The sequence below is a fragment of the Vicugna pacos genome, chromosome 14 (assembly GCF_048564905.1).
Source record: "Vicugna pacos chromosome 14, VicPac4, whole genome shotgun sequence".
NCBI classification, from domain to species: Eukaryota; Metazoa; Chordata; class Mammalia; order Artiodactyla; family Camelidae; genus Vicugna; species Vicugna pacos.
The window spans coordinates 59,741,982-59,769,331 of NC_133000.1; the positions used below are offsets into that span (position 1 = coordinate 59,741,982).

General features: G+C 39.8%; 1 protein-coding gene across 2 annotated transcripts in view; it reads left to right on the forward strand.

The window, feature by feature from the left end:
• The window catches only part of GPC6 (glypican 6), a 1,040,045-nt gene that overhangs the window by 24,433 nt on the left and 988,262 nt on the right, over positions 1–27,350 (forward strand). The window contains exon 2 of one of the 2 annotated variants that reach the window (XM_072976448.1): positions 2,546–2,940. In XM_072976448.1, the coding sequence (XP_072832549.1) occupies positions 2,937–2,940 (4 nt within the window). In that variant the 5' untranslated portion in view covers positions 2,546–2,936. Of the gene's footprint in view, positions 1–2,545; positions 2,941–21,083; positions 21,892–27,350 lie in introns of those variants that run through there. The other variant, XM_031684439.2, reaches the window with a different exon arrangement.

Below are 27,350 nucleotides of genomic sequence, written 5' to 3' on the forward strand. Positions count from 1 at the left end.
TTAAGTCTCAATGTCTCAAAACTGCAGCCACTTCTAAGTCCACACTGGACACGTGTGCATAAAAGATATTGGGGGGGGGGTTGGGTTGGTGGTAAGGGGAAGAATGTTGAGATAGAGCCTGATTCTTCTCCTTCCCTTTTTCCTCATTGGCTTACGAGCTGTAATCTGACCTGGATGTCCCTGGCTAGTGGAGATTAGGTTTATAGCTGTGCTTTAGTTGGAAGAAAGACTGAGGATAAAAATATCTACCATTTTCAGCCCATTTAGGGGAGAGTTTTGCTTCCTACTAAGGCACAAAGTGGGAAATTCCCTAAACATGACAATAGGTTTCAGATGGTAGATGGATGGATGAATAACCAATGCTCCACATACCTTGAAAGTTCTAAGCTACATAGACAAATAGGTCAATGGAACTTGAGTTGAGACCCTAGAAATGGACTCTCATAATTAGACTCAACTGATCTTTGACAGAGGAGCAAAGGCAGTACAGTGGAGTAAAGAGTCTTTTCAACAAACGGTGCTGGAGCAACTGGACAGTCACATACAAAAAACTGAATCTAGACACAAGCTTTTTACCCTACACAAAAATTAACTTAAAGTGGACCAAAGACTTAAGTATAAAACCCAAAACTATAAAACTCCTAGACGATAAAACAGGAGAAACCCTAGATGTCCTTGGATATGGTAATGACTTTTTAGACATGACACCAAAGTCATGATCTGCACACAAAAAAATAATAATTGATAAGCTGGACTTCATTAAAATTAAAAGCTTCTGCTCTGGGAAAGACAATGTCAAGAGAATGAGAAAACAAGCTACAGGAGGGAGAAAATATTTGCAAAAGCTACATCCAATAAAGGACTGTTATCTAAAATATACAAGGGACTATTAACACTCAACAATTGGAAAACAAACAACCCAATTTTAAAAATAAGCCAAAGATCTTAACTGACACCTCACCAAAGAAAATACACAAACAAGCATATGAAAAGATGCTACACAGCATATATTATCAGGTAAATGCAGCTTGAAACAATGATACCACTATAGACCTATCAGAATAGCCAAAATTCAGAACACTGACAACACCAAATGCTGGTAAGGATATGGAGCAAAAGAAACTTTTGTTCATTCCTGGTGGGAATGCAAAATGGTACAGTCACTTTGGAACACAGTTTGGAAGTTTCTAACAAAAGGAAACATGCTCTCACTATTTAATCCAGCAATCCCCCTCCTTGTTATTTATCTGAAGGAGCTGAAAACTTAGGTCCACACAAAAATCTGCATATAGATGTTTATAGCAGTTTTGTTTATAATTGCCGAAACTTGGAAGCAACCAAGATGTCCTTCAGCAGGTGAATGATAAATAAACTGTGGTCCATCCAGACAATGGGATATTACTTAGGGCCAAATAGAAATGAGCTATCAAGCCATGAAAAGACACAGAGGAAACTTAAGTGCATGTTACTAAGTAAAACCAAAATGAAAAGTTTACATGCTATATGAGTCCAACTATATGATACTCTGGAAAAGGCAAAACTATTGAGACAGTAAAAAGATTAGTAGTTGCCAGGGATTGCAAAGGGGGAAAAAATGACTAGAGCACAGAGGATTTTAGAGTAATAAAAATACTCTATATGAAACCATAATGATGGATATATGTCATTATACACTTGTCCAAACCCACAGAATGCATAAAACTATAAGTGAACCATAGTGTAAACAATGAACTTGGGGTGATTATGATGTGTCAGTGTAGATTCTTCAGTTGTCACAAAGGTACCACTCTGGTGAGGGACGCTGAAAACATGGAAGGCCATGCATGCATGGGGGCAGGGGATGTATGGGAAATCTCTGTACCTTCCCTCAATTTTGCTGTGAACCTAAAACTGCTCTAAAACACAAAACAAAACAAAAAAACCTTAATTTAAAAAAAATGCAAGCTACAGTCACACTGAACATCTTTCCATCTTTCAACATGCTCTCCCTTTCACTTTGAAGCCCCTTTATTCTGGGCCTCCTTTCTCTTTATCGGACCACTCAGACCCACGTTTGGGAACCAGCTTTAACAGCGTTCCTCTAGGAAGTTTCCTCTGACTCTCCCTAGACCTTTTTTGGATCAGGGTTGCACAAATTATGGTCCAAAGGCCAAATCTGGCCCACTGCCTGTGTTGGTAAATTTGGTTTTATTTGAACACAAACTCACTCATTTACCTATTGTCTGGGGCTGCTTTCACAGAGCTGAGCAGTTGAGGCCGGGACCATACGGGCTACGAAGGCTGTTTCTGGGAATGCATTCTAATAAATATGACTTTCACCTGGATCCTTATCACGGCGTCTGCTACTGCAGAACCCAGCTAAGATATACGGCGGGGTAGAGTTCATAGACCACGGTCTGATAAAGGATTTTCCCCTATTTTTGCTCAACCCTGGTATTTACCATGTGGGAGGATGTGTAAAATGTACCACTTTCATGTTAGACTCAGAAGCAGTGAAAGTGGATTTTTTAAAAGTTGTTGACAAGGATTTCTTCTTCCTACCAAGACAGGGGAACAGGGACCAAATTTACCTTCACCTTGAAACAACTGAAACAAACAAACAAACGGATGTCAATATATGGAATAATGATTTTCAAGACATTTTACGTCAGATAACGAAGGAGAGGGATCTCAGGGAGTGAAGAGAGAGGTGAGTCTTGTGACTGTCTCGGCTTCCTGCCTTCGGAGAGCTTCCAGGCAGCAGCACGAGGAGAGGCGACCTAGGCCGAGCGTTCTGACTCCCTGCTTGAAAGAGGAGAGGCCCCGAGGAGACCACGGCAAGGCGAGTTTGCAGGGAAGATGCCAGAGAGGAGAGAGCTGCACAGAGAGAGGAAGATGACACCAAATGGAAACACGGATCTAGCCCAGGAATAAAGAGCACTGGAACTGGTAACTGTATGGGTAAATATTTAAGATTTTTTTTCTTATTATTTAAAAAGGTGATGACAAAAACAGTGAAATTTATAAAATGTGGCACTGTAAGTGCATACAAACCAACATTTTATCATTTAATTTAAATATTAAATTCCATTAATTTTCAGTGTCTCTTATTTTTTCAGAAATTGACATCTACTGAAAATGATTCTGTAATACCATTCTGATTTTTTGTAATTCTGATCATTTTGTGTATTCTCAAAATAGGAGTACAGCTTACTTTCTCTTTGTTTCACTATTGCAGTGAGTTAGTACCTTATTTTAAAATTAATATTCTGTCCAATAAGAAAAAGTTATCAAAAGTCTCCAAATGAGTTGATTTAAAAACCTTTGATCTGATGAATGACTTGCTTGACTTTCTTCGTGCTTTTGAGATACACGAACCTTTTCCCCCAAGAAATCTGTAGCTGGAATGGTTTTCTTCTTAGAGTCTATAAATATTTAGAAAGTTCAATTATCATGCTTAAAATTGCCAGAGCTGGATTATGCTTAGTCATTTAAAATATTGATTTGCTTAGATGTTCTTAGATAAAACTTTATCATTATGAGTTGAATTTAATGTGTTTTTCATAATGGACTTTTAACACTAAGTAATAAATGAGCGTTTATGTAGATAAGCAGTTTTTTCAGTCTTCTTTCTCTTAACTCAAAGAATTTGCTACCAGGGGTATTTTTGTTCGTAATTGCCCAAAACTCATAGGAAGCATTCAATTTTGAGCAACTAGATAGGTATATAACATAAAACAAATGTAACACTATGAAAGTACTGTAGGACTAAGTTTGAGAGAAATGACAAGTATATAGAAATACAATTTTATCATAAAGTTAGAAATGTAGTTCTCGGCACATTTTTGAGAAATAAAAAATAATCATCAGTGTGTAGTATTTGTGAGAAAAGTCACCTTAGAAGGTTAAATATTAATGTGTAAATTCAAATGAATTCAGGACACAAGGTAGAAAGCAAATTTGTCATTTTAATTATTATATAGTTGTTTTTCAGACTTTAAAAAATATAAGGAATTAAAATTAATTGACTAAGTAGTAAGTCAGACTTGAAGAGTGAGAGAAGTTGACATTTTACATAGAGAATCATGTTTATATGGTATTTTAATTTTTATGATAAAAGAAGATATCATCTTTTCAAACTCTCCATAATGAAATTTGTTGGTGGGATGGGAGTGGAAGTGTGTTCAGGTGTTTAACATTTCAACTGATCATTTTTGCATAAATCTTGATTAATAGAATTGATAAATACCAACTCTTTGAGTCAACCCACGACCAAAAAGTAACAGGTTTTATAAAAGTTTAGTCATCCTCTTATCACCTGACATGATTTTCTTCACCAAATTCCTTCACAGACCCTGTAGTTTTTCTATGATAATATAAAATATGTATTTTTGTACCTACTACCTACTAGAAAACAGATATTTTGTTAGGACCTATGAATATACAGTTTGTCCCCTTAAGATGCTTATAGTTTAGAGGTGGGGAAATAGTGAAATTATTCTGCAATGCCTAAGTATGAACAAAGTACAGAAGGAGCTGCTAATGTGTAATTTTTTTAAAGTTGAAACCATTACTCTATTCAATATAAAATGAACAGATGTCAAAGATTGTGTTTAGTTCATTAATTAATAGTGCCAGCAAGATGTTAAAGTCGGTGAAAAGGCGAACTTGAGCAACAGATTTGGTGTTGATGTAGCTAGGTATGGAGACATATTTAAGAATGTTGGAATGACTGCTCACAGGTGCAAAACTGGGGAAATCAACCATAATCTTTGGAATATATCTTTCTACTTGGCAGTTATCAGTTGTATCTTTACTGGGAAAACTCAGTTACATTTCACTAGACAAGAATAATTTGTATTACGGTCAATTTTCAACTACTTAAGGAGTTGTAAAATAGCTGAGTCGCCTGATTCCATAAGCCCAGAGTGTCCACTAGACAAGCAACCAAAAGAGAGCTCTTTTAGGAGGCATTACAACCTCATTTATTAAAACCCTCCAGACACTGGGAAACATTATGTAGTCACACAGGGAGGTTAAGGCCTTTCTCAATTAGAGGCACACAGACACCTGAGTACGTGGACACACAGAGAGTAGGTTCAGTTTTGTAATTGTTGGCGAAAGTCAAGAGGAAACACAGAAACACAGAATCTCATTCACTGATTCCTATCTTTAAGAGTTGATCTCATTATCAGTTTGCAGAAATTTCTTAATTGATTTGAGCACACAAATTGAAAAAAGATAACCACGAACAGTAAAGCCGCACACACCAAGTTCCCTGTCTTTTCTCATTTGTCAGAGAATATAGGTCTATCACCCATATGACAGAAATCATCAAAAAGTCACACCTTAAGATCAATTTTCTAATCATTGTTGTCACCAGTATGGAATAAATTATTGTACCACACACACACACACATACACACACACACCCCCCTCAAAACCCAAATTTATCTATCTATCTCATCTACAATGCTGAAATGAATTTCGCAGTAAACACAAAATGGCATAATAACCCGTAGGACAGTGTAACATTAAGTTTGAAATCCTCTTGTCTACAAGGGGGAAAACAATTGTATCTCTTCTGAACAAACTTTATTTGTATTTCTATGGGCAGTAATCATTTGAACTACAAAAAACTTTCTCCAATGCACAGAGTTGTAAAATAATCTAGTGAAAGATACTCAGAGTTGCCCTTCTATGAGATGCCTCCAAAGCCCCAGCTAGAAAATGCCAACATTACCTTGAAAATCCACCCAGAAATCTTCTGTTTCTCATTTTCAAGTCTTTCACAGTTTTCCCCAACAGAGATCAAAAAGAAGGCAAAACACTGACCCAGGGGAAAAAGATAACAAAGGTGATGAGACTACATTAAAACACCAAGCAAAAGATGGCAGACGATAAAGTTGAATAAGACATGTCACAAAAGAGTGCCAAGCATCCAGGGAATATTGAAAATCCAGTATTGTTGGAATGTGAGTTTTCAGTTAAGAAAAATAACACTGGAGAGGTTCACTGAAGTCAGATTTCGAAGCAACATTGATATCACTGTTTTAAAGTAGTAAATAATGTTATAGTTGTTGGATAATATAGAGAGATTCTGTTGGTTCAATGGAGAGTGACAAGAAGTTAAGAGCCATTAGAATCAAGGGTACTACATATGGGGGAAAATGGTGCAGTCTGGGGATGAGGCAGTGTTGATGCGGATGCAGAAGAAATGTCAACACAAAAGTGATTCCAGAAATAGGACCTGAGAATCTTTAGAATGAAGAGAGTAAGTCATTTTTACTCTTGGTGATTTGCCAGCTCAAGCTCAGAGCTGAGACAGCGGTTTTTCATCTTGGATTATTGCCTTAGCCCGAAGTAAATATACAAGCAGCTTTCATTTAGTAAGTCAAATCTGGGTATCAGTGGATGCACCAGATAACTTGTGTCTCATTTAAATGCCTACGTGAGAATCTGCCATCAAATAACTTCCAAGGGGCTTCACTATATAGCTCAGGGTAGGTTAGACACAATGAGCATAGTTACACAGCAAAATTTTTTAAAATTCAGAATATATGTATCCAAATTTTAAAAGTAGCACAATACAAATCAGTAGGTTTTGGAATCAAATCAGTACAGTCTTGTTTCATAAAAGAAAAAGATGACAATCTGTCATGAATAGATAGCAAGATTATGAATTCAGTAACATTCTTTTTTTTAAAACCTTTGTTTTAGAGATTTGGGCATTTTTTTTCCTCATAGAAGCTTGGGGTGGATACTAGACACTTCACAATTTATGGTGGTTACTTCTCCAATAATAACTTGATAGTATAATACACTCCCATCTATTTCTTTAATTTGTCATAAATATGTAAGCTTATATATCAATCTTTAAAAAAAATAGGCAACTATCACCACTGTATGCCTTTTTTTCAGCAGGGGGAGAATTATGTTCTCTTTGACACAAATGACATTTTTCTGCCTCCCCCAGAATATTTTTAACTGAGAACTCATGGGGGAGATTGTAGTAATAAAAACACAACCTAGCGATGAATTTATTATAGTAGATTTTGTATTATAAAGATGTTAAGTCAGGAGAAATGGTTTATGATACTGCTGATTCTTAAAATATGAACAGTTTTCCCCTCCCTGATTTTAGCAAAGTCTGATAAAAAAAAAAAAAGACAAGGAGAGCATGCTGAAAATGTAGAGTTATAGCAATTCTTTATTTCTTAGCTCTTCAATCAGGAATTTAGGATGTGACTTTGAAATGCAGAGCACATTTTATTAAAATAATTGTTATCATTGAAATCTCCCATCCCATTGATTCTCTCTCCTACTCTTTGTGATAAGAAAATGCATTTCCATTTCGGCAACCGGCAGAGAGATGTGTTAATCGGTTTGTTCTGTCTTAGTAGATAAACTGACTCTACATTAGAAAAGAAAATTTGTGGGATTATTTAACTAGCCATCCAGATCATGGAGGGCAAATAAATAGTATGAATTCCACCACTCACCTAACCCACTGCATGACAGACATTACTAATCGAGCAATGCACCTTTTTTCTCTGAGGCTGGCAATGACCTCAGAGTTCTCCTGAAATGACTCTGACTTAGCACATAACAGAAAAGCTATTTGCCAGCCTGATTTAATGGTTTAGCAGGAATCAAATAATTTCACTATGGACATTTTATTTCAAATACTCTTAGTCGCCACTATAACATAGTTTGTAATTTCACTGATGTTGCCAAACCACTGGTATATAACTATAATAAGAAATAAAAGTGAATATATAATGACTATGATAACAGGATTCAATTACACATGTTCCTTGTTATTGATACTTCCTATAACTCACTGAAGACATGGGTAATTTCTTTTCCAAATATTTCTAATGGAGATATTAATAGACTGATACAGTTGTACAGTTTCTAGTTTTTGCGTAATTACTTCAAAATGCAGAAGCCCTAGGTCTACAGGATGGATTTCCAATGAAAACTAAATAAGAGCAAGAAATCAGAACACACTACGCATACATAAATATATTATTTGTGTTAGTTGTTTATGTTCATAAACATATAAATTTACCACAGTCCAGACCAATCTTCTGGATCCTTAGACTTCTACAATGATTCTAACCATGAAAATAGTCAAAAGATAAACTAGACTAAAGATAAAGGTTTGCTAGACCCAAGCTGGCATTCCTGACACTGAAAATACGAGTCGTGACTCTTGCAGCGTGGTGCAGCGGTAAGAGCAATTCCAAGTTTGACTTATGTCTACTTCACAGGGTTTTTATTCCGATGAAAGAATATATAAAGTGGCAGGAAGATTCTAGTTACTCAATAAATGTGTGCTTTGCCTCCCTCTTCCTGTGGAAAGCTAAACCATAAGCTCTTGGAAAGGACGAAGCATATCTTTATTTATATTTAAATCCTCATAACTTAGGACAGTGCTAGTCTTGATACAGGTCTTTGGGAAGAAATGAACTGTTGATTAGTTTAACAAGCGGAGGATAAGGAAGGATGCCCTGATTGGATGCAATATCTTTGTGTTTGCCTGATGCTAATGGTAGAGTAGGGTTGGGGTTTTAAACTGCTTTGAAGAGCCGATCACCACCTCTTTTGTATACAAGGCATATGCAAGTCTGGGTCCATTGCGCGTATCTTTACCATTTTCCAACAAACTTACCATATTCCTTGAATATGAATTCTAATAGCACATGATCCATTTGCAAAATTAAGGCTCTCCTGACCCATAACACTATCCTGAAAATCTAAAATATTTATTATTCTAATTTAAATTTTATTTTCTTTAAAGATTATGATATCATTGCTTTGCAATCAGAATTAATATACTTTAAATCATAGGAAACTGATGACTTTAGATTCTCTTGCAAGGCAATAATCAAAAGATGAATGTTTATTCTGCCACTTGTGAACAGTTAAGATACTGAATTCATTTATGGAGACACAAAAGTTTTCTCCAAAATGTTCTGGAAAATATTCAATAGGTTCAAAATTACCTTAGTCTTGGTAGAATTTGGGCGTACATGAAGCAGATGGTGAGTGTTAACAGAGGTCAAGCTAAACCCATTCAACTGATCATTTTATGTGTTCTTAGGTTTATTAATTTCTCAAGTCCTGACTGAGTGCCAGTTATAGGTAAGACTTTTTTTAGAGGCTAGAATAATCGTATTTAACAAACAAAACCAAAAGCTCTGGGTTTTCTGAGCCACAGGTCCTTTAATTAAAGCGTACCAAGGTCCCCATTGTAAGTACAGCCAGCCCCCTGCTTTGATTGCCAATTGATGATGCAAAAGACATGAATCATAATGTGATATATATTTACATTAAAATATATTATACAAATTAGTTGGATTGAAGTGGGATTCCTTAAAGAAATAAAAGTAAAACCTAACTTTTTCAGTTTTCACGAGATTAAAAAAATTAAGGCATGGTCTCTGTACTGGTTTGTTCTTCCTGAGGCCTTCTACTATAGCATTTTTACTTCTTATTCAATTATTACTATTTCTTAATTAAGCTCTAAAGAACCTCAGCTCAACAGGGCACTAGACTGGAGGTTCCTGAGGGTAGAGACTGCCTGTTTTTTTCACAATTTTACAACACATTGCTAGCACAATATGTGATATACATATCAATAAATGAGGTGTTGGATCAATAGCTGAATGGATAGTTTATTAGAGAAATCCAAGCAGTGAGAAATTATGGAGTTTAAGGGACAGAATGAGGAAGACTGCCATAACATTCTCAGGACCTGAGGCCAATGGACACATGTTAGTCACAGGCAGGGATGCCCATAAACTTGGGCAAGCAGAGCCCCTCCCTGTTCTCTCTCCCACATTGCAGGCAGGGCCCCCAAGGCTTTGGAGTGTCTTTTACAAAATTTTCTGAGTTTCCCTCTAGACCTTGGGATGATCAGGGCTGGCATTTCCCTCTGGCAGGGTGCCTCAAGCTTGGACCTGGACACACATCAGCCCCGCCCCCCCTTTCTCCTGTTTGGGGTGCTCTCCAAACTCATGCCCGTCCTCTCTTGCTTGTCCACGTGTGCACGTATGCACACAGGCACACACACACACACACACACACAAACACACACAAACACAGACATAGATTGACCAGAAGCTTCAAGTTGCTCACGTACTTGCACCTGTAGGACCATTCAGGGACCGTGACTGGGCTGGTTATGTTTTACTGGAGATTTGTTCCCATTTGTTCCCTTCTGGGAGAGCCAAGAGCCTCAGTCTGTGCCTGCAGCTAGTGACTGACTACAACTCAAGGGCCTGACAACAGCCGTCCTGGCAGAGGCCGTGTTGGGGCATGCTGCTGGCAAAGGTACTCCTGGCTGAGGTGGCCTGGAACTGACATGCAGGAGCTGACAAACCCATCTGCAACTCACGCAGAAACTAGCGGTGAGGGCCCCTCTTGTGCCGGCCCAAGGAGACATGCTGAAGGCAGCAGTGGCAGCTGTCCTGGATCTTCCGTGATTCGCAGTCTCCATCCACTGTCTACCTCACCGTGTTCTACCCACCCTCCTTCTTTCAACTTTCTGGAGTCTGAAAGTTGCATCTCCTTTCTGGGATCATCAGGGGTCCCAACCTAGAAGAAGAAAGGGTAGCCAGGAAAAGTCAGGGTGTCAAGTGGACAAGCAGAGGCAGGAAGGGGAGAGGGATGGTAGCCAAACCCAAGTTGCAGACCTTGCCTAAAAGAGGTTGCCTTACTCGCCGCAGCTCTAGCTAAATGTTGGCTTCACTCTGCCACAACTTTGGAATGTTCAGAAAAAGCACCAAATTTAAATTTCTTTTGTGCTATCTCCCAGTATTAAGTATTGACGCTATTTCCAATTGTGTAAAGGCCAACAAAACACGTGTGTGTGCCCACTCAGTCCCCAGGACTGCCATTTTGTGTTTTAGCACCCCAGATATTCAAAGGACTGATTTAATTCCTCTGTATCTCCTGAAAGCAGGTTCCCTAAGTACCTTCTTGAGCCCTGGGTGCTCCCGCTCCCCAGAAGCTGGAGGGAGGGATGGAAAGAAACTATCTTTAGTGACTCAGAGTGATTTATATTCCTTGTGTGATCAAACTCTCGTGCACATCTCCCTAGAGCAGAAAACCACAAGAAGATGAACACAGTTTTAATCTCGGGTAGGGAAATGTGCCGTATGATTTTCCTACCTAGCTCTACTTATCTCACCAGTGTCTTGAGGGTCTCGGATTGGCTGGACTTCCAGCTGCTGAAAGCGTGGGATCTGACTTTGTTAAGTGTCACCGTGCGAGTGATGCCATCATTCAATGCCTGTAGGACTCACGTTTGTATAAAGGGGTAGATGAAGGGTTTGTAGGAAGGTATTTTAAAAGTTGTTTAAAACTTGATACACATAAGCTATCCCTTTCTTCAAAATTTTTAAATTTCAAAGAAGTCTCTCAAACTTCACGCAGAGACCGCAGTCTTGCCAGGCACGGCTTTGATTTGTAAGAGCTGGAAGTGTTCTGAAAGAGAAAGTGGTGCTTTTGAGTTCTGAGCCTACGTTATGAAAGACGCAAGCTCTGTTGTACAGGCCACAAGCAATAAATCAGAAAGAATGCAAGATACATGAAGCAAGTGCCATTTTCTCATTCCAGTCTAAGTGAAAACGCTGGCTGAGGGGGAAGAGAGAAAGCTAACCTTCATTGACATTCCATTTGTGCAAGAGATATTTCACAAAATAACTAATGAAAAGGAAGATCTAAGATTGTAAAATGATAATGACCTTGCAATGTGTTTGCAACTATTTGGCTTTCGGAGGAAGCTAGTGGATGTTGGCGTTTCCCTGTGTCCTCTCTGTCGGCTGGACTCCGATAGGATTAGGACCCCCAGGGGGTGGAGATGTGTATTCTGACTCTCCTATCTGGAGACACTGTCATCTGTAATCTCTGTGACATTCCTTATACCGCAATGGGATGGGAGCAGTGAAACCTATACACAGAGAATGCAGGGGTGGGGTGTGGGAACCACAGAGAGGTGCAGGAGGGCAACCCCACATTCCTTGTGCAATCAACAAGGGGGCAGAGATTAGTTGAGAGAAAGAAAGCGATCACTACTGGTAGTTCGCACACACACTGGTGGATGGGCAGGATTCTAGGACAGCATAGTGTACCACGCAGTGCGGACCATGTGGTCAAAGACCGGAGAAAGGTCTATTTCTAATTCAGAGAATGCCATCTTAGAAGATGACAATGACCAACAACTAGATGATATGTTTTTTTACCAATGTCTGAATGTCTTACCATCTCCACGTGAAAAAAAAAAAAAAAAAAAGAACCCTCTCTGGGGAGGGAAATATGTCTGAGAAAGTTCTTCTGCGACTAAATTTACCTTAAATTGGCAAGATTAAATTTTCTGCTGCTGACTAGAAGAGAGACTTAAAATAGAAATTAAGTTCCATTAAAGGAAAATAAAGGAAGTTCCATTCCTTACACTTGAGTTTGTGGCCTGTGAAAATTCATAACCATTACACAAATATAAAATTTTCCGTGTGAGCGCCTACCAATTGCAATGAACAGTAACTTTGCATGATGGTTAACTAATCCTTTAAGCCAATGTGAACAGAAACATGCTTTACCCTACCCCGACCCCCCAAAAAAAGAAAGGAAGAAAGAACTTTGGAAATCTTATAGCCAAAGTCCAAAGACTTCTCATAATGAATATTTCAATTCAATGCTGTGATGCCCCATATTTCTGTTGAATGGGGAAGTATGTGTGATTCATTAAGCTCTCATTCATTATGAAAATAGACTAGCAAATTATATTCTTTGTAAGTGAAATCATTATGGAAGCAATTTACAAAATACATTAAGTCCTTTCATGATCTTTTTAAAGGAGAAGCCAAATAGTTTCAAACACATGGCAAGGTCATCATCGTTTTACAATCTTAGATCTTCCTTTTCATTAGTTATTCTGTTGAAATATCTCTTGCACAAATATCTAAATTTGGGCACACTGTGCACAGCGTAACTTTTCATGTGTACCCAGGAGAGTCATGGCTCAATTCTATTTTCATGAAGTTTAAAATAAAGGTGGAAGTCAAGCTTCTTGAATACCATGTTCAAATGTTCTTTTCGTTTTCCCTCAAATGTGTGTAAGCCAGTCTTGCCCCTTCAAGACCGTAACGTGATCCTTCATCTCTTCAGTTTTCGTACTAAATCATCATTTAAAACTTGTAAAAGCAACACAGAAGCCAGGCAGCATGTTACAAGTTTCGAATACGGATGTTTGATTCTCTCTACGGTTTTAAAATCGGTTATCTGCTGAAATTAAGGTTGAAGTCAGGGCCGATGTAATATCTTTCTATGCTATGCACACTCACAATGCTGTTCATTACCACGAACATGCCGGAACGTACATGTTTGTTTCCCAGGAAAAATAGAGCCCTATTCATTATTCATAGAGGTCCTCCCGTACAGTAAAGACATTCATTCTTTAATTGCTCTATGAGTAGGGTGTTGTGAAGCCCGAAGATGTTATTTTTGGAAGATAGTTTACCAATTAAAAGCAAACAGCAGCGGATTGCTCAGTAACTTCCTCCACACTGATTGGCTGTAATTGCAGATGAACGTCAGGGGAACACTGACGGCGCATTGCTGTGTGCTTCTCCACTTGCTTCAGACCCCTCCCTGGAAACGGATCCTTAGTGGATGGAACTTCCATCTCTCAAACTCAGAATTTTTCTTTTCTCCAAGTAACTTAAAAAACACACCAGGTTTACTCCATCACAAAGATTTAATTATTTCCCCCTGAAATGTAATAAAATGTACAAAGTTAATATAGAGAGGAGTGTTAGAAATGATTGCTTGGGAGTGAATTCAGGCTATGAAGACAAATAAGACCATATTCTTTTTTTTTTTAATGGTGATGTTTTATATGAAATTAAATATATTCTGGCCTGTTCATGGCTGATAAAAAAATGGAGGATGTTGGCCATAAATGTTTTATATAAATTTAATGGAATTAAGTTTGTTTAGACTTTGACTTAACCAATAAAGGATATAGATCATGATCAGTGCTATTTTCTTAAACGTAGGTCTAAAAATGATTGCTAGTTTGTTTTTGTTATGCAGGCTGTAAGCCTAATGATTTATTACTCTTTTCCTTAATGTTTACTGATCTTTTAAAATGCGATGCAGTTTTGGTGTAGTGTAGCGATAGAGTAGTTAGAAAACTTGGCTCTATGTGGGAGATGAGATTACCTTTGTGAACATTTTAAGGAACCTAAACTAAAAAGAACACTTAATCACAAAATTCCCACTGAAAATATTAGCACTGACTGAGGAAGTGTCAGAGGATTTGTCTGGCCACACTGAGAAACTGTTTTCTTGATTTAGTAGGGAGTACATTTTATTGCTAAATTCTTCTACTTATTATTCAGAGCGACAACAAAATCGAAGAAGCAAATTTTCTTTGTGCTTCTGATGGCCACGTATCTTCATTCCAACCATGAAGGTGAATTGGTGGAGTTTGACAAGCTATATAAATAAGAATTATTATTGGAAACATTATCCTTGTAACTTGCATAAGAGATAATATTTGCTATAAAAGAAGGTTTGTTTTTTTTTAAAGGAATTGGCCTGACTTCTTCAAATGAAATCACTAAGTAACATGATCATATTCTTTGTCAAAGGGTAAAGTAAAATATGTCAGTGAGGTTACTGGTATGCTACTGGGTTGACACTATTTACCTGGTTCCATTAAGACTGAATCTTACTTTGTAGAGTGATGTGTTAGTACAACCTGGGTATACACTCCTACTCTCCAATAGTTTTCGTATAGTTTCTAGCTGGAATCTGTGTGTCTGTTGCCACTAAAGAGGGAAAAGCTAACTCTTCTGCTTGGCCTCAAGAACATTGCCTCCAAACCTCTCCATCAGCTTTGCATAGAAAAAAATAACACTGCTTAGGGTGTAACACTTAAGAAGCATTATTGACTTGTATGTACAGTAGATGCAGTAGAATCCACTAAAAATTTTCACTTCCTTTTTTTCTTTCTAGTATCTTTGCTAACTTACAATAAAATTGAATGAATCTAATCATTCTAATTAGAAGCTACTAGAAACCTTCCCAAGTTAAAAGCTATGAATACGCTGATAATTGAATTTTAGAATATTTAGATTGCCTTCCATTATTAAAAGTAACTTCATATCAAAGTATGTTCATCAGTAGCAAGGTTTAATCACATTGATGTCTTTTAAAATTTCTTTGGATTTCTTCTGCTTCTAATCAAGCAAACCATTTCTGTAATTTATTTATCTAAGTAACTTTTTGTTCGTTTTCATCTTCTTCTTAAGTAGAGATATTAGGTTGGAAAAAAAAAAAGCTTAATCAGAAAATTGTCTTCCTGTTCCTTCAGAGCAGGGGCCTTCTAAGCTGAAGTTAAATGGGCAGACACCTCTATGTAATAAATAGTTAATAATGGCAGTATTTTATGGGTTCATCATCAGTTTTTTCCAAAAACCAAGTCTGACATACTGCTTATTTAATGTTGAAATAATTATAGTAAATTAACCCAGAGCTTTTAAAATCTGAGAAATCATTTTGATAAGGAGAGGGAAGGTGTTCCATTGATGGAAGTTAGCAACACGTGGAGAGCTATACCCTGCTGAATAAGGGTATAGCTTATTGTCATCCACTTGCCTTAAGGAATGTCATTGTTTATGGTGCCAGATGATCTGAAAACTATGCACAGTTCCATTCATCTTTCACAAAAGCAGAGCTGACTGCCAAGATGTGTGGTTCCAATAATCTAGGTATGTCGAATTACTGCGTAGCTACAGAATCATCTCTCGTAACATTAATATCTGAATTTATAACAAGAAAGACAAGGTTAAATGATCTTCTTTTATGAACTACAAAAATGCAAGTTTATTAATCTGCAATAGGATTTTCATCGGTGCCACTCTTTCACATTTACAGTCTGACTTGGAAACACTTCAAAAACACGTGAGCTTTAAATGATGACATCGTTGAAGGCATCTATTAATATTGTGAGCTGTAAAGTCAAAAGGAAGCTCTCTTCCTTATGTATAATGAGCTTTTCAGACGATGGTATAAAATGATGCTTACCCAGTATTTCATTTGTCAAGATTATTCCAAGGCAAGAGGGTGATCCTAATACCAAAGTTTTTAAGTCAATATTTTGTTATTTGATATTTAAATGTACTTCATACCCTAAGATGAATTTTTAGGCATGAAACTCACCATCAGTGGAGAGTAGATTTCTGGATCATTAATAAATATGAAACATTGAAAACAGCATTTAAAATCATTGTTATACCTTAATATATTTTCTGTTTATACTTCTTGATGACTGTTAATAATATTTCAAGTAAAGGGGAGTGGGGCTTCAGAATACATGAAGTACTGTATGTATTTATAAAACTAAATATAATTAAATAATTAGAGCTCTTTCAATTCTCTTGGCTAAACCCTGACATAACTATGAGGCAAAAATCTGATTAAGGAGATCACACGTTCCCTCCTCTGAAGCTAAATAGCTCTGGCTTCAGAGTCTTAGGAGAATATTCTAAGACAGGAAGAATCTGTTGTCCCTTGGTGTTTGGTTTTCCCCAAGAGATCATTAGCAACCCAGCTGGTTCTCAGCTGCCCTAAAGATATGATTTTAATGGGTTTATACTAGTACTGGGTATACTCTTAAGGCTTAATAAATGTTAAATGGACTATTAGGATTTGGTTAGGGATGAATTTTGGTGAGAAAAATGAAACAATATTTTCACCATTTCTGGTCATTATGCATTCAAGTTTACCTTTTCTTTTCTCTGTAACTCAGCAACCTTCCCGTTATCCAGGCACCTGGCAGAGCTACTGTTGTTAAATTTCTGACAGCTTTTTCATTACAGGCCCTTGTTTTTCAAGAGGCAGGTTAACTAAGCAATTTTGATTTGTGCCAAGCTGTGATGCAGAATAGACACTTGAAGTCCATTCTCTTGTTTTCGTAAGATTTCGTTTCAACTTATTTGTCCTACTTGATCTAAACACACAAAGAATTTAAAAAAAAAAAACTAAAATTCATCCAGCTTCACATTCATGAATTAAATTGGTATAACTTAGCAAAAGAATAGTAAATTGTATAACTGCCTTTTTTTTCCAAAGAATTAAAAAATAATATCAACAATAAAACATTTCATACAACAAAGTCATTATCTTACTGAAATAACTGTTAACGCCCATTTGTTTTACACACAGGAAATAGCAATAAGACCCCTCTGCTTTGTAAATCATGACACAGATGTGATCATCATTTGCACTTGTTGAAAGTGTGACATGTTACTTTTAAAGCAGAACCTTTCGCATCATAAAAAGAACTCACATTTACTGTAGGAAACTCACAGAATGCAGATAAGAAAGAGAAATATTTAAAATCAACCCACCAAATAATATCATGTTGAGTTTTAACCTCTTTCTATGTTAGGCTCGGCTTCTTGCCTGCAGTCTTAGGAGCTTCTTTTGGCAAGGATTCCGACTACCCTTCCCCCCTCCACACAGTTTCCACACAGTAATAACTTATACCTGGTGTTTCCACATTCTCTCCACCCACTTCATATACAATTCCATGGCACCCACCCTATTGCTTTACTAAAATGTTAAAGTTTCTAGTAAGCATCTTTATCATCGTTCAAGTACCATTTTCTCCATCTTCCTTGGCTTTGGTGTCCCCTGTGATTTACTTCATGTTTGAAAGTCTTCTAAACTTGGATTCCATGATGCCACCTCATTTTTGTTCTCTTTTTACATTTTGCACTAATCTCTGTCTCTTGCCTTCACTTCTCTTGCTCTTCCTCTAGTTTGCCATATACATTAATTTTGCTTTCATTTGCAAATAGCAGAATAACCAAATGACAGTGGCATAAACTACAAGGATATTTATGAATTATTTAACAAGGAGTCAAGAGGTTGGCAGTCCCAAGGCTGATGTGGTGACTCAGAAAATCGAGGATCTAGATTCTTTCCATCCTTTGTTTGTCATTCTCTGTCTTTTGGAAATGTCTCCTAGTCAGCAGATGGCCAGCTAGCTCTAAGAAGACAGGAAGCTGAGGCATAAAGATCTTTCTGTTCCTATAGTTCTTGTCTTTAATTAGGGAAAATGCTCTTCTCAGAATTTTTTTCCTTACATCTCATTGGCCAAAAAAAGGATCTTATGCCCACCCCTATACTATTTAATAGAAAGGGAAAAGAGATGGCTGTGGTCTGACCAATTATGATTCATCTCTTGGTGCAGGCACAGTTCTCCCCCCAAACACAATTGGGCTTAAGGTAGCAAGGAAGAGCCTATGGCCATGGGGTGGGCAACTGACCAGGGCAGCTCTGCTTGCCATCAGCTATGGCTACTCCTTTAGACTAATTCTTTTTCTCTCCGTATCGCACAGTCTCTGAGGTTCCATTCATCTTATGCCCAGAAGGAGTTGCTGTGAAAAAACAGCTGGGATGTAAAAGTGCTATATAAACAAGACTCTTATTGTCCTAGTAAATATACCATATTTTCCCATGGAGACTCACACTTTTAAACTAACTTTTTAATACATTTTTTGTAGGTATTGAATCAAAGCCCAAATCATGCTAATCCTTTCTGCAGAATTAATCTTCACTGTATTTCTATTTAGTATTCTCCTATTCTGGTCTCAATCACCTGAAATCTTGATGATTTTGGCCAAGTTCTATTTCTTTCTTCTATTTACCTTTCTCTTGCTTCTATGTGTGTCTTCCTTTGGTCAGATGTTCTTTGTGTTTGAACTCCGCCCCCCCCCCCCCATTACGTACAATATAAACATTACTGCCAGGGTTCAAGTCCTTCAGCTAACCATTTTTTTTTCCCTATCTAAATCAAGTGCCAACTTCTTAATATGAGTTCTTTCTAGCTGGGCCTCTTCTATAAACTTCCACGACCTTCGATGCTCATTCAAATACGTTATCTAAGCTCTGCAGTTGCCCTTTGCTGGGAAGTTTGACTTTATTTCTTACACCACTTCACACGGTGCAACACTACCCAACAAGTGGACCGAGCGGGGTTGGAGAACACCGCTAAAGCAAGTTATTTAACTTCGGGCTGACTGGAGTTTACAAACCTACCTTAAATTGTTTCACCCTCCTGACGGGGTTAAACTCATCTATTTATGCCTGCTTAAGTTATAATTCTTTCCATACTAGCCTTGTTACACGTGTAGCAGCTCTGTACAATAACCTAGTGCTTGCAGTTGCATTGAATGTTCATGAAATACTTAATGATTGATGGGTTTTCAAATAATTTTAACCACATTTCTGTGTTTTTACCCATTCTTCCTTCACTTCAAACATGCTTTCTTTATCTGCTATCTACTGCTAGAGTAAGGGTAAATTACAGCGAGTCCCAGTGTGAGATGCGAGGATATGTGTGTATTTACTCCTTTCCGCTGGAGCGTGAATTCCCCATCATTTGGCTGTGACAGAAACAGAAGGCTGAAGGAGGTCATGTCAAATATCATAGAAATCTTGACTTGGCTACAGGACTTCCTAATCCTACCCATCTTATCCTTTGTCCACAAAGACACCAGAGTATATTTTGTTCTCATCTTGATTTCAGACTTTGAGGGAAGTAAGTTCAGTGACTTAAGGTCTTCCAGTTGGTATATTCTGAGGGCAAACAATGTGCTGGAATTGTAAGAGAAAAAAAAAATGTGACTATTGTTTTCAGAAAGAAAAGCCTAGCTATGGAGTTTCGAAAAAGTCAACTTGTAAATAAGATTTAGATGATGTTGGATCTTAAGCTCGGAAGTCTTTTTGGTGGAGTAAGAGAGGAGGGAATAATTAAAGAGAGGAAGATGTACCAGATGTGTTGAGATGGTGATGAAGATGATTATGACTGTGATAGTGATGACAAACAGAATGATTTAGATTTCATGAGTCATTCTGGTCATTAACAGCCATTATCAGAAAAGCAGCTTGTAGCTTCGTAGGTGATGAGCTCCATGAAACTGGGCATGACCCTGCGGTAATTTCTGAATAATGTGCTGACCTAAATATATATGGCCACACAGGTAAGTAAAAGTAAGTAAGCACTATCTTTTTTTTTTGACCTAAATATATATGGCCACGCAGGTAAGTTAAAGTAAGTGAGCACTATGTTTTTTTTTTCTTTTTGTCTTGGATTTAACTACCTTAATAGTTCAATGAACTTTGGGTTTGAACACACACTTCCAAGCAGGGTTCATTAACATAAGGAAGTCCATTAAGAATTTCCAGTTTTATCCCATTTCATAGAACTTGAGTATAAGACGGGAAAAAGAAAGGAAGAAAGTGAACTGATTCCCCCTTGAGAATTCTGTTAACTTGGAAGAAAACAGTAAGCCCAGTATGTGAGAGCATTTCGGGAGAGGGAAGGCAGACATCACTTCCCTCCTCAGCATCTTCCTTCTTGGACCCCACTGCCCCCTGCTCTCTCATTTTCTCATTGCTTCCTTGTTCTGGTTCTTCTCCTTAGCTTTCCTGTTCCTCCACACGCTAGAAACATAAGCTAATGATTTCTGATCCAGGATTATACAAAATTTGAAATTAAAAAGGGGGAAAATTTTTGAGTGCAGAACCCCAAATTAAAAACAACAACAACAACAAAAACTACTGGTCTCTAATGTGTGCTGGAACTGTCTTTAGAAAATAAAAGCAAAGCCAAACAGAAATGAGACCGTTAACTAGAGTGGGGATTGTGCTCTGCTGTTCAGGGGTTCCTCTATAATTCATTTCTACGCTGGCTTTGGGTTTCGGTTAGGTTTGAATTGTTGCTCATATTTAAACCAACAATTGGAATTGTGTTGTCTTTTACGTCCACAAAAATATAGTTTAATACCGTAAGTTAATGACTTAAATATACTTTGCCTTTCTGGATGACTTATTTATGTCACTTAAAGGTAGCATTTCCGATCAGAATGAAGGATGTTCAGGGAATGAGAAAATAGGACCGTTTCCTTTTTTTTTCCCTCCCCTTCTTTTACCGAGTAGAAGGAGATCCAGTCCGGGTTTTGCCTTCGACTCTGCCGCTGAATTTCGGCTGTGCAATGTGTAGCACGTTTCTCTCCCCTCCTTTCTCCTTCCCTCTAGCCTCCAGTGTCTGTCTCCAGGATTTCTCTCTTCCTATTTCAGGAGGACTCTCACAGGCTCCCTCAGCCTGTGTGAAGCTGAGGTTTCCCCTGGATCCCGTATATCCCCAACACATACCTCCACGCACACACATCCCCGAGAACCCCGCGCTCACACCGCCACACACTCGCGCGCGCACACACCCGCGGTCGCCGGTCCATCTCCTTCCCGGGAGAGCCGGCGCGCGTTCCCATCGCCGCCGCACACCCGGGCGAGCCGAGCTCGCAGCGCGCTAGGATTCTGCGGCTCTCAACTCGGATCTCAGCTCTCGACTCCCATGGTGTTTTCTTAAACATTTCTTTTCCTCCTCTCGTTTTTTATTGCACCCTTCTCGAACTGGGGGGCTAGAGGAGCGAGGCGGCTGCTTTCCCAGCCAGCCTGGTTGGCTTGCCATCCTCCATCAGGCTTATAAAAGTTTGCTGAGCGCAGTCCAGAGGGCTGCGCTGCTCGTCCCCTCGGCTGGCGGAAGGGGGTGACGCTGGGCAGCGGCGAGGAGCGCGCCGCCGGCTCTGGCGGGCTTTCGCCTAGAGGGGCAAGGTGAAGAGCGCACGGGTCCCGGGGTTTGCCGAGCTGGATTTGCATGTTGCACCATGCCTTCTTGGATCGGGGCTGTGATTCTTCCCCTCTCCGGGCTGCTGCTGTCCCTCCCGGCCGGGGCGGATGTGAAGGCTCGGAGCTGCGGCGAGGTCCGCCAGGCGTACGGTGCCAAGGGATTCAGCCTGGCGGACATCCCCTACCAAGAGATCGCAGGTAAGCGCGGGCTCGCGGCCCGGCCCGGCTGCAGCCCGGCTCCCGGGCCGCCCGGCGTCCACCACCTTCCCCCCTGTTGCTGAGTTGTTGGTGTTCACTTTCTGTCCCGGCTCTCCGGGCCGCCGCGCCTCCGTGCCGGGCGGCTGATGCTCGCTCGGCTTCTCCCGCGGGGGAAGGTGTGCGTCTCGGCTACCTCATTGTGTGCACACGCGGGAGCGCCCTCCATCCCTCCCGCGCTCGGCCCTCGCGCCCTCGCGCCCCGTTTGTCGCCGTCCCCGGCCGCGCGGGTCGGGGAGCCCAGCACCCTCGGGGGCGGGCGGCGGCGGCGCGAGGGCAGATCGCCGAGCCGGGCGCCCACCCCGCGCCGCTCGCTCGGGCAAACTTGGAAGAACTGCGGCCGCAGTTTGCCCGGCGCCACAGTCTGAGTGGCGCCTTCTTCGCTCCCGCCCTCGCGCCGGCGGGGGCGGTGGAGAGACGCCGAGGGCTCTCCTGGCCCCTGGCTCCACTCTCCTGCCCTTCGGGGAGGCAGAGCGCACTGCGCCCCGGTCGGGGGCGGGCGAGGCTGGTGATGGGGGGACCCCACCGGGCGCCTTGGCCTCCGGCATCTGCAGTTCCGGGCCGCTTTGGGGAGTTCGCGGGCCGCCCGTTTCAGATTTGGGGCGGGCTTTCCCGTTACGGTTCCTCAGTGCTTCCCCGATTGCGGTTGGTCACTCGCCGTTCGGAAGACACCCCAGCCACCCGGCGCGGCGCCCCGTCCTGAGCGCGGCCTCTCCCGCCGGCTCTTGGAAGCTGAGCCAACTTAAACGGGTGGCTTACTAGTGGCTTCGCCTCGGGCTCCGTGGACCCCGTGTCCCCCGCGTGCCGGGCCACCAGCCTTCCTCCACTGAGAGCTCGGGAGTCCCCACCCCCTTTCTCGGCGCCAGGGTGTGGGTAGCGCTCGGTCTCCAGCAACTTGCGCGGCAGCCTGGGTGCGTGTTTTCCGGCTCTTAGCTCCAACCCAGTCCGAGCTTCTCGGGGGCTCTGTGAATGAAACGTGTTTGGGAGAGCTAATCCTGTGGCTGGGAGAGCACGGAACTGAGAGAGGCAGAGGCCAGGAGATGCTGCGAGGGCGCGGGCTGCTCAAATCTGGCAGTTGAGGTCCTCAGTGACCTCGGATGGTCGAGTCCAAACCCAGCCTCTGCATTTTGCCAAAGCAGCGGCTGCTGGATGAAAAGCATTTTGCAGATATCTTAGAACATGACACTTGCGATGCGGAGTGGGATTGCTGTTTTATGATGGTTGATCCACAAACTCCACAAGTGAGGGTTTTTGCTTAAACCATTTTACTTATACCAGAATAAACACATTTATATAAATGTGGGCATTGACGAAAGGAAAAAAGAAAACCAGCTTATACATCACGTTCACAGCGCGGAGCTTTATATACAGGGAGCCTTTTTCAATTCTGAGCCAGACATAGGCAGCCTCTGGTGAGTCGGAGGCGGAACCTGTGGTGAATTGTAAGACCTCTGTTCTATCCCTGTCACTTCTTCTCCCTTTTCCTGAACGCCTTAATTTGTTAATCAGTGAATAGAGAGCGACCGCCCCCACAGCTCCTTAAGTTTCTTAACTCTCCTTCCCCCTTTGTCTACTGTTATTTCATTCTTTTTAATTAATTGATAAGGATCAGCTTTGTTTTTCCCCCCTCCCCCAAATCTCAGGGAATTCAGCTTTTAAAAGGTTGAGAGTATGGATCACTTCTTCTGGGAACTTTTTCTCCTCTAATCTGGGTTTTTTAAAACCGTGTCTTTTATTAAACACACACCTATTTGCCAACATGATTTCAGATAAGATATTTCAAAGAAGAAAATACTTAAGTATTTTTAAATTGCCTAAGTATTCTTTAGTGGAGAATGAGACTTTCAGGAGACTACAGTTCATCCTTACTATGATGCAAATCTCAATATCAAAGCTAAGATTTTCAGCGTATATAATTTCTGTAGGCACCATTTACTTTCCTGAAATATTGCCAGTGGTGGAAATAAGTCCTTCAGAGGATTTTTAACTAAAGAGGGTTTGTTTTTTTTTTTTCCTTTCCCCCCCACCCCTTGACAATTACAGTGCTTGCTAATTAACTGTGAATTTCTAAAATGTGTGCACTTTTGTTAAACTCATTTTCTAAAACTGAGGGCGCTGTTGACCTAAACCCTCGTGTCCTTTGGTGCCGGTGGAAATAAGCAAGATACAGGTCACTGGGGGGTCAGAGGCACATCTGATAGGAAACGAAACGCCTTGAAAGATAATTGTGTATTAAGGAGCAACATTTTTTCAAAGTAAGCTTCACTCATTGCTAACTACTGCTGTTGGAATAATCACTTAGGTGTCCTGTTATTAAATGAACACACTTCACCTCTCCTCCCCAGCTCCTGGTACTGTTTACTTTCAATTATCTAGTATATGGTGGTTATCCTTGCCTTCAGCTCCTGATCCTTTCCCCTGTTTGGACTTCTAATGGTTTGCTTGAGAAACGGCATGTACCATTAGCCTGCCAGGGAACATGAATTTAAAGGAACTGCTGTTCAGATTTCAGATTCATGAGAGCTGTTTCTAATTGAAAGATATCTGCAGGTAACTTGCCTGGTGAAATACCTGAGAAGTAATAAGGACATTATGTTTCATCATGACATTATTAAAGTTTTACGCAGAACTCACAATTGTGAAATAGTGTTGCCCTTTTCTGTTCTAGGATGGAGGGGAGTTCTTCAAACTCAACAGACGAGGGGCTGGGATGGATAATATATGAAGTTCTCCTCTCGGAGAGTGCTGGGGAAGGAGGAGGCCTTCAAGGGGCAGCTTGTACCATTAATCTTCACTCAGCCCTGATTTGAAACCATCCCAGGCAGATCAGATAGACTATCTGTCCTTGTTTGAAAGACCTCCAAAGGCGTAGACTCGTGAACCCCTCTCAGCAATCCATTCTAATACTCAGGCATTTTTGCGGTATCGAAATATTTCCAGATACCTAGCCAAAAGCCTTCCCAGTGTGCTTGCTTGTTTTCTCTTGTTCTATCTTCTGGGATGATTCTGAGCCGTGGATCATCAAGTTCTTTGTTAGGACTGTTATTCTGATAAAAGGTTAGTGTGAAACATGCCAGCCTTTTTCTTCAAGCATCAGTAATATTATCTCATTTTCCAATCCAACTCATCCTGTTGGCTGTAAACTTCTGAAGGAACTCCACAACTGAAAAGAGCATTTGCCTAAAAGTCTGGGCAATTCAGGGAAAGTAGTTTTATGCTTACAGTGCCACTATTTTATGCTTTGAACCTTCTTGGAGTCATTAATTATAGCATGCATTTGTAGCTGACTAATGGTAACTTATTGGCTTACATGTTAATTTTTTTTCATTTATCTAATGCAACTTTACTTAGCAATCCCTTATGTAGAAATTACTATGTGTCCAGCACCTATTTGAAAACATTATCTACTTTGAAAACATTAAGTATTGCCTTATTGACTTTTTCTAATAACAGTAGATACTATGATTATCCCCATTTTAAAGATGAAAAGACTGAGCAACAGGGAAACAAATGGTAATCTTGCCCCAGGATGACTCAGCTAGAAAGTGATGAGACTAGAATTCAAATGCAGGTACACTGACCCCAGGCACTCAAGTCCATAGACTTCACCTTGCCCACTGCTGTTCTGTGTTTGTTGAGTGAATGTGTGCAAAATCATTTCCTTGTCTAACACATATATAACCTAGTGTTGTCAATCACCAAATGTATTCACTCAGTCCAAGCTGAGTATTTTTCTATTTACTTGCAACATCTATAATTTTTCATATCACTTTGAATTTGTATTTTATGTTCTCAGAAATTGGCCACGTTTCCATCACTAAATTGTCTGTGTATTTGTGCATTTTCCGGATCATTGTATAGATGAGGTTATATAACAGATGGAAACTAAAAAACATGTGTTGTTTTTTTCTCAACATACTGGGCCTACTTTCTGATTATTGGGTTAGTTCAAAAAAACTTACTATGGGAAATTATTATGGGGGTTAGAGGGAGGAGGGAAGCTCATCTCCATGGATTAGGGAAAAAATACAACTAACTCTCTTCTCAATAATTTACTTTACCCCCTTTTTCCCGTCTAAGGTATTCTGAGTGTTGTGCTACAGCTGTTGGATATCGAGAAATCATTAGCGGGGAGGGTATAGCTCAGTGGCAGAGAACATGCTTAGCATGCACGAGGTCCTGGGTTCGATCCCTAGTACTTCCATTAACAAGCAAATGCACAAATAAACCTAGTTACCCACTCCCCAGAATAAAAAAAAAAGTATTAAATTCTTTCACATCACTTTGGTAACAGTTTATCTTAAAAATCTAAACATCTATCTCCTAATTGAAAGTTTAAAAGAAGAACATTCTCTTATATGCCACTGACACACGAGTGACTTTTTTAGTCCTTCTTTATTGTTTTCAAATTTCAAACCATGTAATGCTTCATTTTACCTGGCCTTTGTCCAGCAGGTGGGCTTCCCAGACAATAGCCCTCCCTGCCCCTGCTCCCCAGCAAACCAGCTTATTTAACACACTTGATACCCAACTCTTTTTTCAATTTACATGTAGATATCACATTCACATAAACAAACAACAAAAAAAAACAGTGTTAGGTAAGTCTTACTCTTTTCCAGACATATTACATCTCCTAGTTTGGGGATAAATAATTTAATTTCCATTTAGCTGCCTGCTGCACAGAGTTCTGATTTCTCTGCCCTCTGTTTAGTTAGCTGACGTCTTTAAAATCCTTTCGAAGAACGGTGTGAGGTATAAATGAGTTAGCTGAACTTCAGATTTTTTTTTTTTATGATTTGTCAAGTCACTCGATTTCTAAAAGATTCACATTAATTGCAGGTATCAGAGCAATCTAAAATCTGGGCTATTAGAAGTACTACTTGTTAGACTCTTGATTTGGGAATTAATTTTAGAATGATCCTTACAAACAGTTATCTTAGCTGATTTAATTAGAAGATGATATGTCATCATTGAGAATAAGAGTTCATTTGAGTTGACTGATACACTCTTTTACATAAAATTCAGATCGTTTAACTGTGCCACCTCGTAATAGCTTGTGAGCAGAAATGTAGGCCACCATCAAAAGTGGTTGAAAATATAGAGTGTCATGTTCTTTAAAACATTGTAGTATAAGCATTGCATTATAATGTACGTGGGAGGGTGGCTAGTGTTCTTTTACAATTATGAGTGAGTATTATGAATACTTATAAAATATAAAATTATTGAGTCCTTTTAAACCAAAGTGACCTACGATTCAGTCACTTGATTTTTATAGAAATACGAGTTTAGGATAAAAATTGTAGACAAGGAATTGGTGATAAAATAACTCATTAGCATAATCTTTATATTCAAACCCACAAACGTTAACGTTATGAGACTGTTTCTTTTCCCCGTTAATTCAC